Raw genomic sequence first — 12,619 nt, 5'->3', positions numbered from 1 at the left:
GCTGTTTTGTTAGTCTTCATGACTGAGAAGAGCTACTCACACAGATATGTGCTACCAAACATACACAAGGTTCGAGCCGCATGTAGACGGAGCTGGAGTATTTGTGCGGGAATGGAGTGAACAAACTGTGCAGGCCGTGCAGTATCGTACTTTGCCTTCAGTGTGCCATTACACTGCAGCTCAGTCACCTCCATCTGAATCTGCACAGGTGCAGTTTCCACATTGACGGCAAATGGGTTGCGAAACAACTCAAAATTCTTTTTTTGTTCTTCAAAGTCACCAAAGCGCCGTGCGAACTCAGTGCGCAGTGCGTTCAGTTTATCAGCAAAGTGCGTATTTGGGAACACCCTTGTGCCGACTTGGTTCAACATTACTTGGCAACAGGGAAAGTGGGGCAAGTTGCACTGGTGCATTTGTGTCTCCCATAAAAGTAGCTTCACGTGAAATCACTTTGTGATTTTGTACAGGTAAAAACGTCTGCTGAAGTGTCAGATTCTTCTTTAACTCTTCTGCTTTCTGTATCTTGTGCATTGCATTCAGGTCTTTCAGGTTATCTTGATGTTTTGTCTCAAAGTGCCGTCTTAGATTAAATTCTGTAATTACAGCAACATTAGATCCACAAATGAAACACACGGGTTTACCGGCAATGTCAGTAAACATATACTAAGCCTCCCATCGGTTTTTAAAGGCTCTATGTTGAGAATCACCTTTTCTCTTTGGCATCGTGTGGGCTAGCTTCGCAATAACTTGCAGCATCATAAGCTAGACTTGATTAACGCGCACTACAGTACATCGAGCCCGCGTGCTATTGTGGTTTTGCCTGCGTGCCTCAATAAGTTACCCTCCCCTCGCTCTTACTTTTTACGTTCATCTAATGAATACACTGAGTATGGCTTTACCAAAACAATCATTGATCGCGAATAAAGTATCCATTATTCATGAAGCTTCAATTGGTGATCTGTCTTTCTGTGTTAACCGCATATTTTTTCATACGTCTCAAACCAAGGGGATGCGAAGGTAAAATGAATCGAGAAGCGCGCGTACATACTTAGTACATCCCCTCTCGGGAATCGAACCTAGGACGTCGGCGCTAGAGGCGAAGCCTCTACTATTGCGCCACGGCGTGTGGTTTGCCTATTTGAGCATAGCAGTGTAATTCGGTTTTTGTTCAGCACTCTTTGGAACTTTTGTTTTTTGTCTGCGCACTGTGTCAGTTCACATGAGCCGCTGAATATGGTTTTATATGTCACTTTCGCCGCTTCTAATTGTTTGCTGCCTTCTTAATTATATAATGCATGTTTTCTTCAGCGCTTTTTGTAGCTCTTCCTGGTTTTCTATGTAATGCGTGATTACGTGAAAGGCGTGATGATGTCACACGAAACTCCGCCCCCGCGGCTTTCGAGCTCAACTCTATTACAGTAAATGGAGAAAAATAGCTTCTAGTTATGATCATTATGTGTAGAATTTCAAAATGAAACCTGTCCAACCTTTGTAAGGAAGCTGTAAGGAATGAGCCAGCCAAATTTCAGCCTTCTACCTACACGGGAAGTTGGAGAATTAGTGATGAGTCTGTGAGTCAGTCAGTCAGTGAGGGCTTTGCCTTTTATTAGTATAGATTAAAAAATCTCTTTGAACTTAACTGTTACCTAACTGGTAAAGGATGTCGCTGTGTTGTCTTTTCAACAAATTTTCTTTCGCCGAGTTGACCTGAACGAGGGGGGACACTAGAGCAAACAACCCTGAAATTCTGCAGCTACTTATAGCTAACTTGCTCTTGAGTAAATAGTGGCTTAAATAATCAGAACACCAAGAAAGGCAAATTTTAGATAATTATGAGGAAAATCATTAAAACCAGGATAAAATACACATAATTGTTCCTAAGTAACATAGTACTACGGTGGAAAATGCTTGCTACATTCCAATAAAAAAGTTGCAAACCCAGTTTTGTACTTTTTCAGTTGACAGTAGAAACTAGGAAATAACAGCTTGCTTAATTAATGTATGAGTGTAATCAAAATAAAAGTTTGGCTGGGATACAAACCTGTGGCCTCCCAGGACCAAACTTAAGGACCAGTGACTTAGATTGTAAACTGCTGGTTCCCTTTTCAGTTGTATTTCCTTGTTAATTAAAAAAACAAGAAGCAATTAAAGGCAGTGAATGATGCTGTTCAAGACTAAAAAAAACAATTAAGGTTTGGGAATCCTAACAAGTGAGTTAACTAAAATAAGCTTAAAAATGTTGTTTGAGGAATAATTGCTTTAGCAGCAATAATTGGCTTTGAATTAAGAAATTGGCTTGTAATAACCACCTGCAGCTGCTGTAGCCCACAAGGACAGTACTTCAGGACTCCTCTATAGTATTCTGCACATCATGCACATAAACTACAAGTAATGTATAAGTGCCCAGCTTATTATGATACTGTAGAATGAGAATGATTTTGGAAGTAGCACATTGGGCATAAAAATCAGTGAGGGAGGCATGCATACTGTTTTTCCATTTGTTGATTAAAAATGTTTTTACTTGTTCTTGTTGATTAATTCTGTTGGCTCACTGTGAAACCTCTTCACATGCTCACACATGGCAAAGTTAATGAAACATTACAGATACCATTGAAGAAAGTCAGATTGTGTGCTTTATGATGGTAGTTTTAGATCTATGCTTCAAGGATCCAAGTTCACTGTATAGTGCGGTATCAGGCAGTAGCCTGGCTTTTATAAATGAATACCTATATAACTGACAGATGTATCTGAAAACTTTAGTCTATACAAAGAATGTCACCTTACAGATCACTTAACTCATGATCTGTGGACCATCCTTTGAGAACAACTGATAAAAGGTTCCAGCCTGGTTTGTTAATATAAATTAAACAATTCATAAAACATCATCAGACACAACCCAACCCATTCAGTGTGTTTAATGCACAAACATAATCAGGTCAAGGTGAATAAGCCAGTTAAGGCAAAAACCTGATTTCTTAATAATCTGCATTTACATGTGCAAGTAATCTTCTGGCGGTCTCCTCTGTCAAAATGCTCTAATGTCATTAAATTGTGCAAAATAAGAGTTAAATGTCATCATGGGCCAAATTAGAAAATAACCATGACACCTGTGATAATTTTCTTGTGGATTATAAATCTGTTTAGTCAAATTGATGCTTTATTTATAGGTTTCTAATACTGGGATACATGCAGCACACTTTTTTCTGTTTGGCTGTTCAATAGAGCCCTGCCAAGGACCCAGTACATACAGTGCTTCTAGAATAATAACACGATACATTACCAATCAAATGTTTCAGTTTTTCATGGAAATGCACACAATTTAATGTCTTAATGTTTCATGACATTCATACCTTCCATTTTGTATTCCAATCTAATATTTTTTGCTTCCTATGTCTAATACCTTAATGTTACAATAAATTTCATCTGTCACAAATCTGCCTCAGCTGCCCAGGTCCCACTGTAAGAATTTAGTTAATTCTACTTTATCTGCCATTCCACCTAGTTTGGTATCATCTGCAAACTTAATCATCTTATTGATTATATGCTATATATATATGAACACATTACTCCAGTTTTGATGTCACTACACTGGTTACCTGTGTCATTCAGGATTGACTTTAAAATTCTGCTTATGGTTTATAAAGCCTTAAATAATCTCGCCCCATCTTATATATCGGAATGTCTGACACCTTATATTCCAAATCATAACCTCAGATCCTCAAATGATTGTCTCCTTAGAATTCCAAGAACAAAACTTAAAAGAAGTGGTGAGGCGGCCTTCTGCTGCTATGCACCTAAAATCGGGAATAGCCTGCCAACAGGAATTTGCCAGGCTGATACAGTGGAGCACTTTAAAACACTGCTGAAAACACATTACTTTAACATGGCCTTTTTATAACTTCAATCTAACTTAATTTAACTTAATCCTGATACTCTGTATGTTCAATTTCCTCATAATAATTACTCATGGTGGCTCTAAAATCCGTACTGACCCCTACTCTCTTTTTCTGTTTCTTTTTCCGGTTTCTTTGTGGTGGTGGCCTGCGCCATCTCCACCTACTCAAAGCTTCATGATGCTCCAACAATGATGGATGGATTAAAAGGCAGAAGTCTACGTGACCATCATCATCATCAAGTCCTTCTGTGAAAACCCTGAATCCAAAGAGGACTGTTTCATTTATGTTAGGTAGAATGCCCAGAGGGACTGGGCGGTCTCATGGTCTGGAATCCTACAGATTTTATTTTTTTCTCCAGCCGTCTGGAGTTTTTTTGTTTTTCTGTCCCCCCTGGCCATTGGACCTTACTCTTATTCGATGTTAATTAATGTTGATTTATTTTGTTTTCTTATTGTGTCTTTTATTTTTCTATTCTTTATTATGTAAAGCACTTTGAGCTACTGTTTGTATGAAAATGTGCTATATAAATAAATGTTGTTGTTGTTGCTTGTTTGGATTATTTATGTATACTAAAAAGAGGAGTGACTCCCAGCACTAACACATAGCCAATTAGTTAACCAATAAAAGGTGTCATTTTGCTTGTCTTAGCACTAACACTTGAAAGACACTACTTTTAACATCACTTAATTCTGAAAAAGTTCCTCACGCCGTTACTCTTTTCTTCAAGTGTTTGAGCCAATTTCCCACTTCTTTTAGTTTAATCACTATCCTTTCATGTGGAACCATGTCAAAAGCTTTGTGAAAATGATGATAAAAAATATCACATGTACTTCTCTTATTATGTGCTTTTGTTGCTTACTTTTTAATAATTGCTACCTTAAATTTATCTGTGATGCATGTTAAGCTTATGGGCCTATAGTTACTTGGATAATATTTGCTAGCCTCCTGTCTAAAGGAATTTCCCCAGTGTACAGAGGTTTTTGAAAAAATATGTGCCAAGGATTTCACCAACTTCCTAAAGCACTTGAGGATAAATGTTATCTGGTTCTGGTGATTTTGTTTAGATTTCAGCCTATTTAGTCTATGCAGTACTTCTTCCTCTGCAATTTCCAAGACACTAAGCACCTCCTTAGTAGTACCTGTTACTTTTTAGAGGTTATCAACTTCTTCAAACATATAAAGTTAAACAAAATGCAGGTTTAAAGCATTTGGTATTTTGCTGTCTAATTCACCTTTACTGTTCCCAGTACTTTTCACTTCCTTCTTAACCATTCTTTTACTTGTAATACTGAAAGAATCACTTTGGGTCATCTTGTGATTTTCCTGCAATATTTCTGTCCAACTTTCTTTTAAGTACTGCTTTTATGCTGTCATATACTGGGCTGCAAAGATGGAGTCATGGAGTTGGAGTCACAGTCTGAAGAAACTGTCAGTTTACTGGAGTTGGAATTGGTAAAACTAAATATATACTGCATGTAGGCCAGAGACATAAGCAATACTCTTTAGTGACATATAGTATTTTGCAGTGTTTCATGCCTATATATATTTTAGTATTTCATACAGTAATATTAAACAATATATATACTACAGTATCAAGCAAACCTTTACACACATCTCTTTAAACAACAGAAAACACAAAATAGTTTGCTAACAATTTAAAATTCTGTAGCAAGCACCACGTAAAGTGGCACACATAAATATTTACATATCTGCACAAATATATGACAAATGGAGCATAGTCAAGTTAAGTGACATATGGCAACTTCATATTTTATATTTAAAATATCTGTCTTATTCATTATGTATTTAAATACACTATATATTTTACCCATTTATTTGTTTTACAAGATGTTCTGTTGTATCTACCGTGATCTAACTTTAATGTTTCAAATTCGGAACGTGAAGCCGTCTGTGTTGGAAGTACATTATCAAAATTTAACGCAAATTCCTTACACACTGAATAATGTTTCGAAGTCGCATTTACCTGTTATTTCTACGCTCGCCCTCATAGCTACTCCCGATATATTCCATTTTTAATACTTCTTTCCAGTGGCCAGTTGCTTGTGACTGCTCTCTCTAATAGGCGAAGTTGTTTACTTTGCGTCTCCTTGGCAACCCACGGAGATTAAATTAGAAAGTTTTATTCGCGCAAAATGCTTAAAACTATGAAGTAACTCGCTATCACCTTTTAGTTAAATTTGATTATTTGTATAATTATTGCAGTTTTTTAAAACCGGAAAATATTTAACTTTTCTGTGACGACCTGTTTGAACTGTTCGTCAGCAGACTATAGGTCCGATCTTTTTTAACAACGCAAGAATGGAAGTCGCGTCTTAGGCGTGAAAAGGACGTCGAGTACAATGTACGCGTGATACGATTATACAACTAAAGTGACCTGAGAGTAAAATGTGAAATGTATCGATTTAACAGTCACCACCGCCCATCCCCCTGTTCAGTCTTAAAGTGAAGTGACTCTGTCTGTTATTCTCTTAGTGCCAACATGGCACCGATAGGCTTAACATTTCAGTATAGTGTTCGTTCTCTGAATAAAAGCTGCCCTTATCATTGCAGACGATGACCTTTTTGACTATAAGGCATTGCCTGTTCTATTACGAAGGCTGCGCATATCTGCGTATACGTCTACATTTTTATGAAAGACGGGGGTGTGGCGTCAAAAAGGTTGCGCATGTGCAATAACGTGACCTTGTACTGCGCGGCCTAGTCAGCCGGAGTATTTTGTCTTTGTAAAGGAGACGAAGTCCTTGTGTGTTTTATTACTCAGAAGAGTTCTTCCCGTTTTTTGTTTATTAATGTACAAACTCTGAAGTATTGCTTTGTACTTGCGATGACCGGAGGGGCAAATGTACCGACTTTGGAGGAACTAAATGTTCAAGAGGTAACAGCCTTGGTTGAAATTGCAATGTTTTCAATGCATGATTGCGAGCACAGCGTACATTCAATATTGAGTGTCTCTCGGACTTTGATGTTTTACGTCGCTTTGACGGTTTGAGCTTGTGCTTTCTGTGATAGTTGCTGGGTTCCAACTGTTGGAAGCTGTCAGTTTTATTTAGCAAGCCGTCTCACGCCAGACCACAATTTTGCAGGTTCAAGCATCGACTCTTAAGTGTTCGAATAACCCTGACCACGTTTAGTTGAGACGTACACATTTTTTTCGAAATAATTATTGTCTAAATGGTGAGATATAAATGTAAAGCAAACTGCACTGTGAGAATTTGCCGTAAAAGCACATTATAATCGATCGCTATGGAAAAATATTTAAACCGTATATCTTCCCATTCTTAATGTGTAATTGTTGCATTGATATGTTTAATAAAATGAAAGAATTTAAAGTGCATTTAGTTCGAGAAGATCATTCTGAAGAGACCTGATTCTGTATGTTTAACTGCTTCACTTATTAATGTCGCTGCATCTCAGTGTGCACGTGTATAGAAATGTGATTGTCATGTTATGTTCCTCCAATCTTCCAAAGAGTATGAGAATAAAATCTACAGATTTGTTATAAATGATCAGTTAATCGCTGTCATGTAATGACCCTCCAATATTCCCAAGAGTCTGACTAAATGATCAGTTAAGAATTTACTTAGTATCACTCTGGCTTGCGTTGTAGTACGCTGTTGTATCAAGTGGTATCTCAGTACCATGTGAAATCACCTGTCCAGGTTGGAATCAATGTGTTGTCAGGTTTCGTTTTGATCACAATATGTCATTTATAAAGCAATATAGACATACTTGGTGAGGAAGAAAACAACACACTGCACTACTTGGTATGATCTTTTAACCTACCGCGTATTTATTTAACTGGAAATATGTCTAGACATTAGGCTGTAAACAAACTTTACTGGCAGCGCTTGGTATAAAGATCTTTCAGAAATTCTTGTCTTTGATGAGTGTTGGTTTTTAGAATACACCAGTGACTGTTGGTATATGATCTGCCTTGAACCTTGTGCTCTATTATGTTTTTTTGACCTACTGCAGTGCAGAAAAAACTTGATAGCCTTGTGCTAGTATTAGTGCCATTAAACAATTTTCCAAATATTTTGTATTAGTTACAGGGCCAATTGGAACTGTAGTTTGTTCTGACAAGGACCAATGTCCTCACTAAACAAAAATCAAAAGTAATTCAAAAAAAGATTATAATCTCCTCTGAGTGACCCTTGTACATCAGAATCCGAATTCACTTTATTGGCCGGGTACACTATTGTATACTAAGAACTGGTCTTGATCGTATTGTTGCAACATAGGAGGACAACACAGAATACAAAAGATAAATATAAGAAGATAAAATATATGCCCTGAGTGAGTTGAATCAGTAATGATATTTGCGGCCCACTTTCTTACCCTGGACTGCTATAGTACTTAAGTGTGTCGTAAATTACAGCCAATGATCCTTTCAAAGTCTTTGATGATGTGATGCACAGTGGCCTTAGCCTTAACAGAGGCATCACCAAACCAGGTGAGGTCAGAATAATTTTGATGATGGCTGTAAAGAATTGGACCAATATTTCTTGAGGGAAATTGAACTTCCAGAGTTAACACAAAAAAAGCATTCTGTTGGGGTCTTTCTTAATAATGCAAATAATGTTATTGTCCCACAGAAGGTTTTGTGACAGCAGGGTAACCAGAAACCTAAATTATTCTGTCATCCCAATGGCTGAGCCTTTTATGGCAAGTAGTAGGTTTGCAAGTGTTTGTTTCCTCAAATCTGTGATCATTTCCTGTGCTTTTTGAATGTTAATATCTAAGTTATCATGGCTACACCCCAAAGTCAGATTTTCCACTTCTTGTCTGTATATAGATTCATCAGTGTTTGAAATGAGGCCCATTAGTGTGATGTCATCTTCAAATTAAAGAAATTTAACAGACGAATCAGCAGAGGTGCCGTCATTTGTATAAAGTGAAAAGAGTAGTGAAAAGGACACATTCCAACAGTGCACCAGTACTGAGAGTTAATGGGTCAGATGTGTGCCCAACCGCACATACTGTTTCCTATCTGTAAGAATGTCTGTGATCCAATGGCAGATTCAGCTAGGCAGGTTGAACTGGCTGAGCTTCTTATCTAGGAACTCTAGGATTATTGCAAAAACTCATCTGTTCAGGAAGGCTTTCAGCTCTACCTGACTTTATTATCCTTCTCTCAGTTTACCTCTGTCAAGATGCTCATGTAACCTGTATGTGTGTATGTTAAACCATCAATTATGTTGTCTGTTAGGCTTTTTTCTCTGAATTTACTATCTTACTCTTCTTTATCTGGTTTAGTACAATGCCGTTCTTTCTTAAACTCTGTGAAGTGCCTTGAGCATGGGAAAGGCACTATATAAATAAAATATATTATTATTATTGTATTGAAAGCAGAGCTGTAGTTCACAAGCAAGATCCTCACATATGCCCCTGATTTATCAAGGCATTGGTAAACAAAGCTCAGATGTGAATGCATTGCATCATCCACAGACCGGTTGGCTCTGTATGATGTTGAGTGAAATGATCAGATTCAGATTATGCTGTCTGTCCTGGGGTAGAGGTCAAGATGAATAGAATGGGTCAAAAATTAGTTTTAAATTGTTCAAATCTAAAGTACAAAGGGTCAAATAATGTTAGTTGGGATTGTGTGGAGTTCATCACCATTTTGTTCTTAGTCTTTTTAAGAGCATAAAGAGGTAAACAAACCTTTTAAATGTTGGTATAAATAACCATTATTTGTATTGTTAGATTTATTGTGATTAAACTGTACTGGTGAAATAGAAAAAGTGTTTGAGCAACATTTTATCCAGTAACAAGTTGAATAAATAACCTAACCGTTAAGTGCTTGGATAAAATATTTAGGTTTATTTAATTTCTTTATCAGGTGCAGAGTATAATTTGATGAACCTACATGCTGGTATGTTAGTCTTGGCAACAGCAGATCCAGCTCAGTGCCAGTCATACGGGGGTTCCTTGGGGCTCTATCTGCAGCCCTCTGCTCTTCTTTGTGTATATGCTTTCCCTTCGCCATATCATTTGTAGCTATGGGCTGGCTTATCATTTTTATGCAGGTGGAACTCTATTTCACTGTTAAAAGTGAAACTTCATCAGTGTTTTCTCAGCTCACAACTTGCCTCAGTGAAATTAAAACCTGGATGGAGCAGAACTCTTTAAAATTAAATTGGAACAAAACTGAACTCCTGCAAATTTGCATTAAAGCACAACTTAGGGAAAGCAGTCTTCTCAGTCACTCTAGACACTGATCTCATCAGACCTTCTGATGCAAGGAATCTTGGTGTCATTTTTGATTCCCCCCTTTCTTATTGTGGCCACATAAACCAAATTAAGAAACTTTCTTAGTTACACCTCTGCAACATATCTCATGTTTGTTCATTCCTCCCCATTTCTAATGCTGAGAAACTTGCCCATGCTTTTATCACATTCAACATCAATTATTGTAACTCCCTACTAGCAGGTGCTGCTTCTAATTTTAAATCACTGCTCCAGTTGATTCAAGACTCTGCTGTAAGATTCCTAACCTGAACCAGCAACGGCAAGCACATAACACCCATCCTGCTTTGCCTTCACTGGTTCCCTGTGTCTTACGGAATCGAATATAAAATTCTATCAATAACCTACAAAACTTTAAATGGCCTTGCACCAGATTATATCAGTGACCTTTTCTGTCCCTATGTTCTTGTTCGTCCACTAGGGTCCACTGATTCTGGCAATCTTGTTGTGCCCCACACTACAATACACTCTGTGGATGTCAGGGCCTTTAGCTGTATAGAATCCAAACTTTGGAATGACCTCCCAAAATTAATTAGATCAGTTGACTCAATTTAATTATTTAAAAAACAACTTAAAAGTCATTTTTTTAGGAAGGCACTTAACTAAGTAAGACCTGACATTCTACTCCCTCTTCCTGTCTTCTTCTCGGCTCAAGTTCTCAGTATAATTTGTGTGTGTGTTATATCTTATACTATATTATACTATAATAGTACTATATCTTTTAGTATTGAATTTAGTATTTTAAACTCTTTTTTTTTTCTTTTATTCTGTGTATCCTAAATCTATCTGCTTTAGTGTTCTATTCAGGAAACTTTTGTATCCAGTGTTTATGGGCGGAGTGGTGGCTCTGAGGCTAAGGATATGTGCTGGTATCCCAAAGGTTGCCGGCTTGAATCCCCATCACTGCCAAAAGAGATCCTACTCTGCTGGGCCCTTGAGCAAGGCCCTTAACCTTCAATTGCTCCAGGGGCGCTGTACAATGGCTGACCCTGCACTCTGACCCCAAGGGGTATGTGACAACTAACAAATTCCTAATACAAGAAATTGTATAAGGCGAAATAAAGAACAAAAAAAATTACCTTTTGTTTCTCTGTGAAGTGCCTTGAGCATGGGAAAGGCCCTATATAAATAAAATGTATTGTTATTATTAAAAATGAGTGAGTGGAGTAAAGTGTGTCAGGTATTGTAATGTAAAATCTTTAATTAAATAATATGATAAAACCTATGAAGAACCATGTTTCTTTCGTACTACTGTAGGGAACAAGAATCCGTTTTTATGCTTTTGGATTTAAGAATAATGTTGAACAACCTGGTCCGGTTATAACATATATATATATATATATATATATATATATACACACACACACACACACTCACCTAAAGGATTATTAGGAACACCTGTTCAATTTCTCATTAATGCAATTATCTAATCAACCAATCACACGGCAGTTGCTTCAATGCATTTAGGGGTGTGGTCCTGGTCAAGACAATCTCCTGAACTCCAAACTGAATGTCAGAATGGGAAAGAAAGGTGATTTAAGCAATTTTGAGCGTGGCATGGTTGTTGGTCCCAGACGGGCCGGTCTGAGTATTTCACAATCTGCTCAGTTACTGGGATTTTCACGCACAACCATTTGTAGGGTTTACAAAGAATGGTGTGAAAAGGGAAAAACATCCAGTATGCGGCAGTCCTGTGGGTGAAAATGCCTTGTTGATGCTAGAGGTCAGAGGAGAAAGGGCCGACTGATTCAAGCTGATAGAAGAGCAACTTTGACTGAAATAACCACTCGTTACAACCGAGGTATGCAGCAAAGCATTTGTGAAGCCACAACACGCACAACCTTGAGGCGGATGGGCTACAACAGCAGAAGACCCCACCGGGTACCACTCATCTCCACTACAAATAGGAAAAGAGGCTACAATTTTTGCGAGCTCACCAAAATTGGACAGTTGAAGACTGGTAAAATGTTGCCTGGTCTGATGAGTCTCGATTTCTGTTGAGACATTCAAATGGTAGAGTCAGAATTTGGCGTAAACAGAATGAGAACATGGATCCATCATGCCTTGTTACCACTGTGCAGGCTGTTGGTGGTGGTGTAATGGTGTGGGGGATGTTTTCTTGCACACTTTAGGCCCCTTGGTGCCACTTGGGCATCGTTTAAATGCCACGGGCTACCTGAGCATTGTTTCTGACCATGTCCATCCCTTCATGACCACCATGTACCCATCCTCTGATGGCTACTTCCAGCAGGATAATGCACCATGTCACAAAGCTTGAATCATTTCAGATTGGTTACTTGAACATGACAATGAGTTCACTGTACTAAAATGGCCCCCACAGTCACCAGATCTCAACCCAATAGAGCATCTTTGGGATGTGGTGGAACGGGAGCTTCGTGCCCTGGATGTGCATCCCACAAATCTCCAACAACTGCAAGATGCTATCCTATCAA

The 12,619-nt window shown here is 38.0% G+C and overlaps 2 protein-coding genes across 2 annotated transcripts in view; one reads left to right on the top strand and one right to left on the bottom strand.

The window, feature by feature from the left end:
* The window catches only part of morn5 (MORN repeat containing 5), an 85,497-nt gene extending 79,421 nt beyond the window's left edge, over positions 1-6,076 (bottom strand). Inside the window, exon 1 of the mRNA XM_039762806.1 lies at positions 5,881-6,076. Within this exon, the coding sequence (XP_039618740.1) occupies positions 5,881-5,927 (47 nt within the window). The 5' untranslated portion in view covers positions 5,928-6,076. The remainder of the gene's footprint in view (positions 1-5,880) is intronic.
* Positions 6,077-6,583: 507 nt separating this feature from the next.
* The window catches only part of ndufa8 (NADH:ubiquinone oxidoreductase subunit A8), a 35,116-nt gene continuing 29,080 nt past the window's right edge, over positions 6,584-12,619 (top strand). Inside the window, exon 1 of the mRNA XM_039762805.1 lies at positions 6,584-6,792. Within this exon, the coding sequence (XP_039618739.1) occupies positions 6,742-6,792 (51 nt within the window). The 5' untranslated portion in view covers positions 6,584-6,741. The remainder of the gene's footprint in view (positions 6,793-12,619) is intronic.

Source organism: Polypterus senegalus, chromosome 9 (assembly GCF_016835505.1).
Source record: "Polypterus senegalus isolate Bchr_013 chromosome 9, ASM1683550v1, whole genome shotgun sequence".
Classification (NCBI taxonomy): domain Eukaryota; kingdom Metazoa; phylum Chordata; class Cladistia; order Polypteriformes; family Polypteridae; genus Polypterus; species Polypterus senegalus.
The sequence above is the reverse complement of the archived record's forward strand: the minus strand, read 5'-3'. Positions and strand labels throughout refer to the sequence as shown.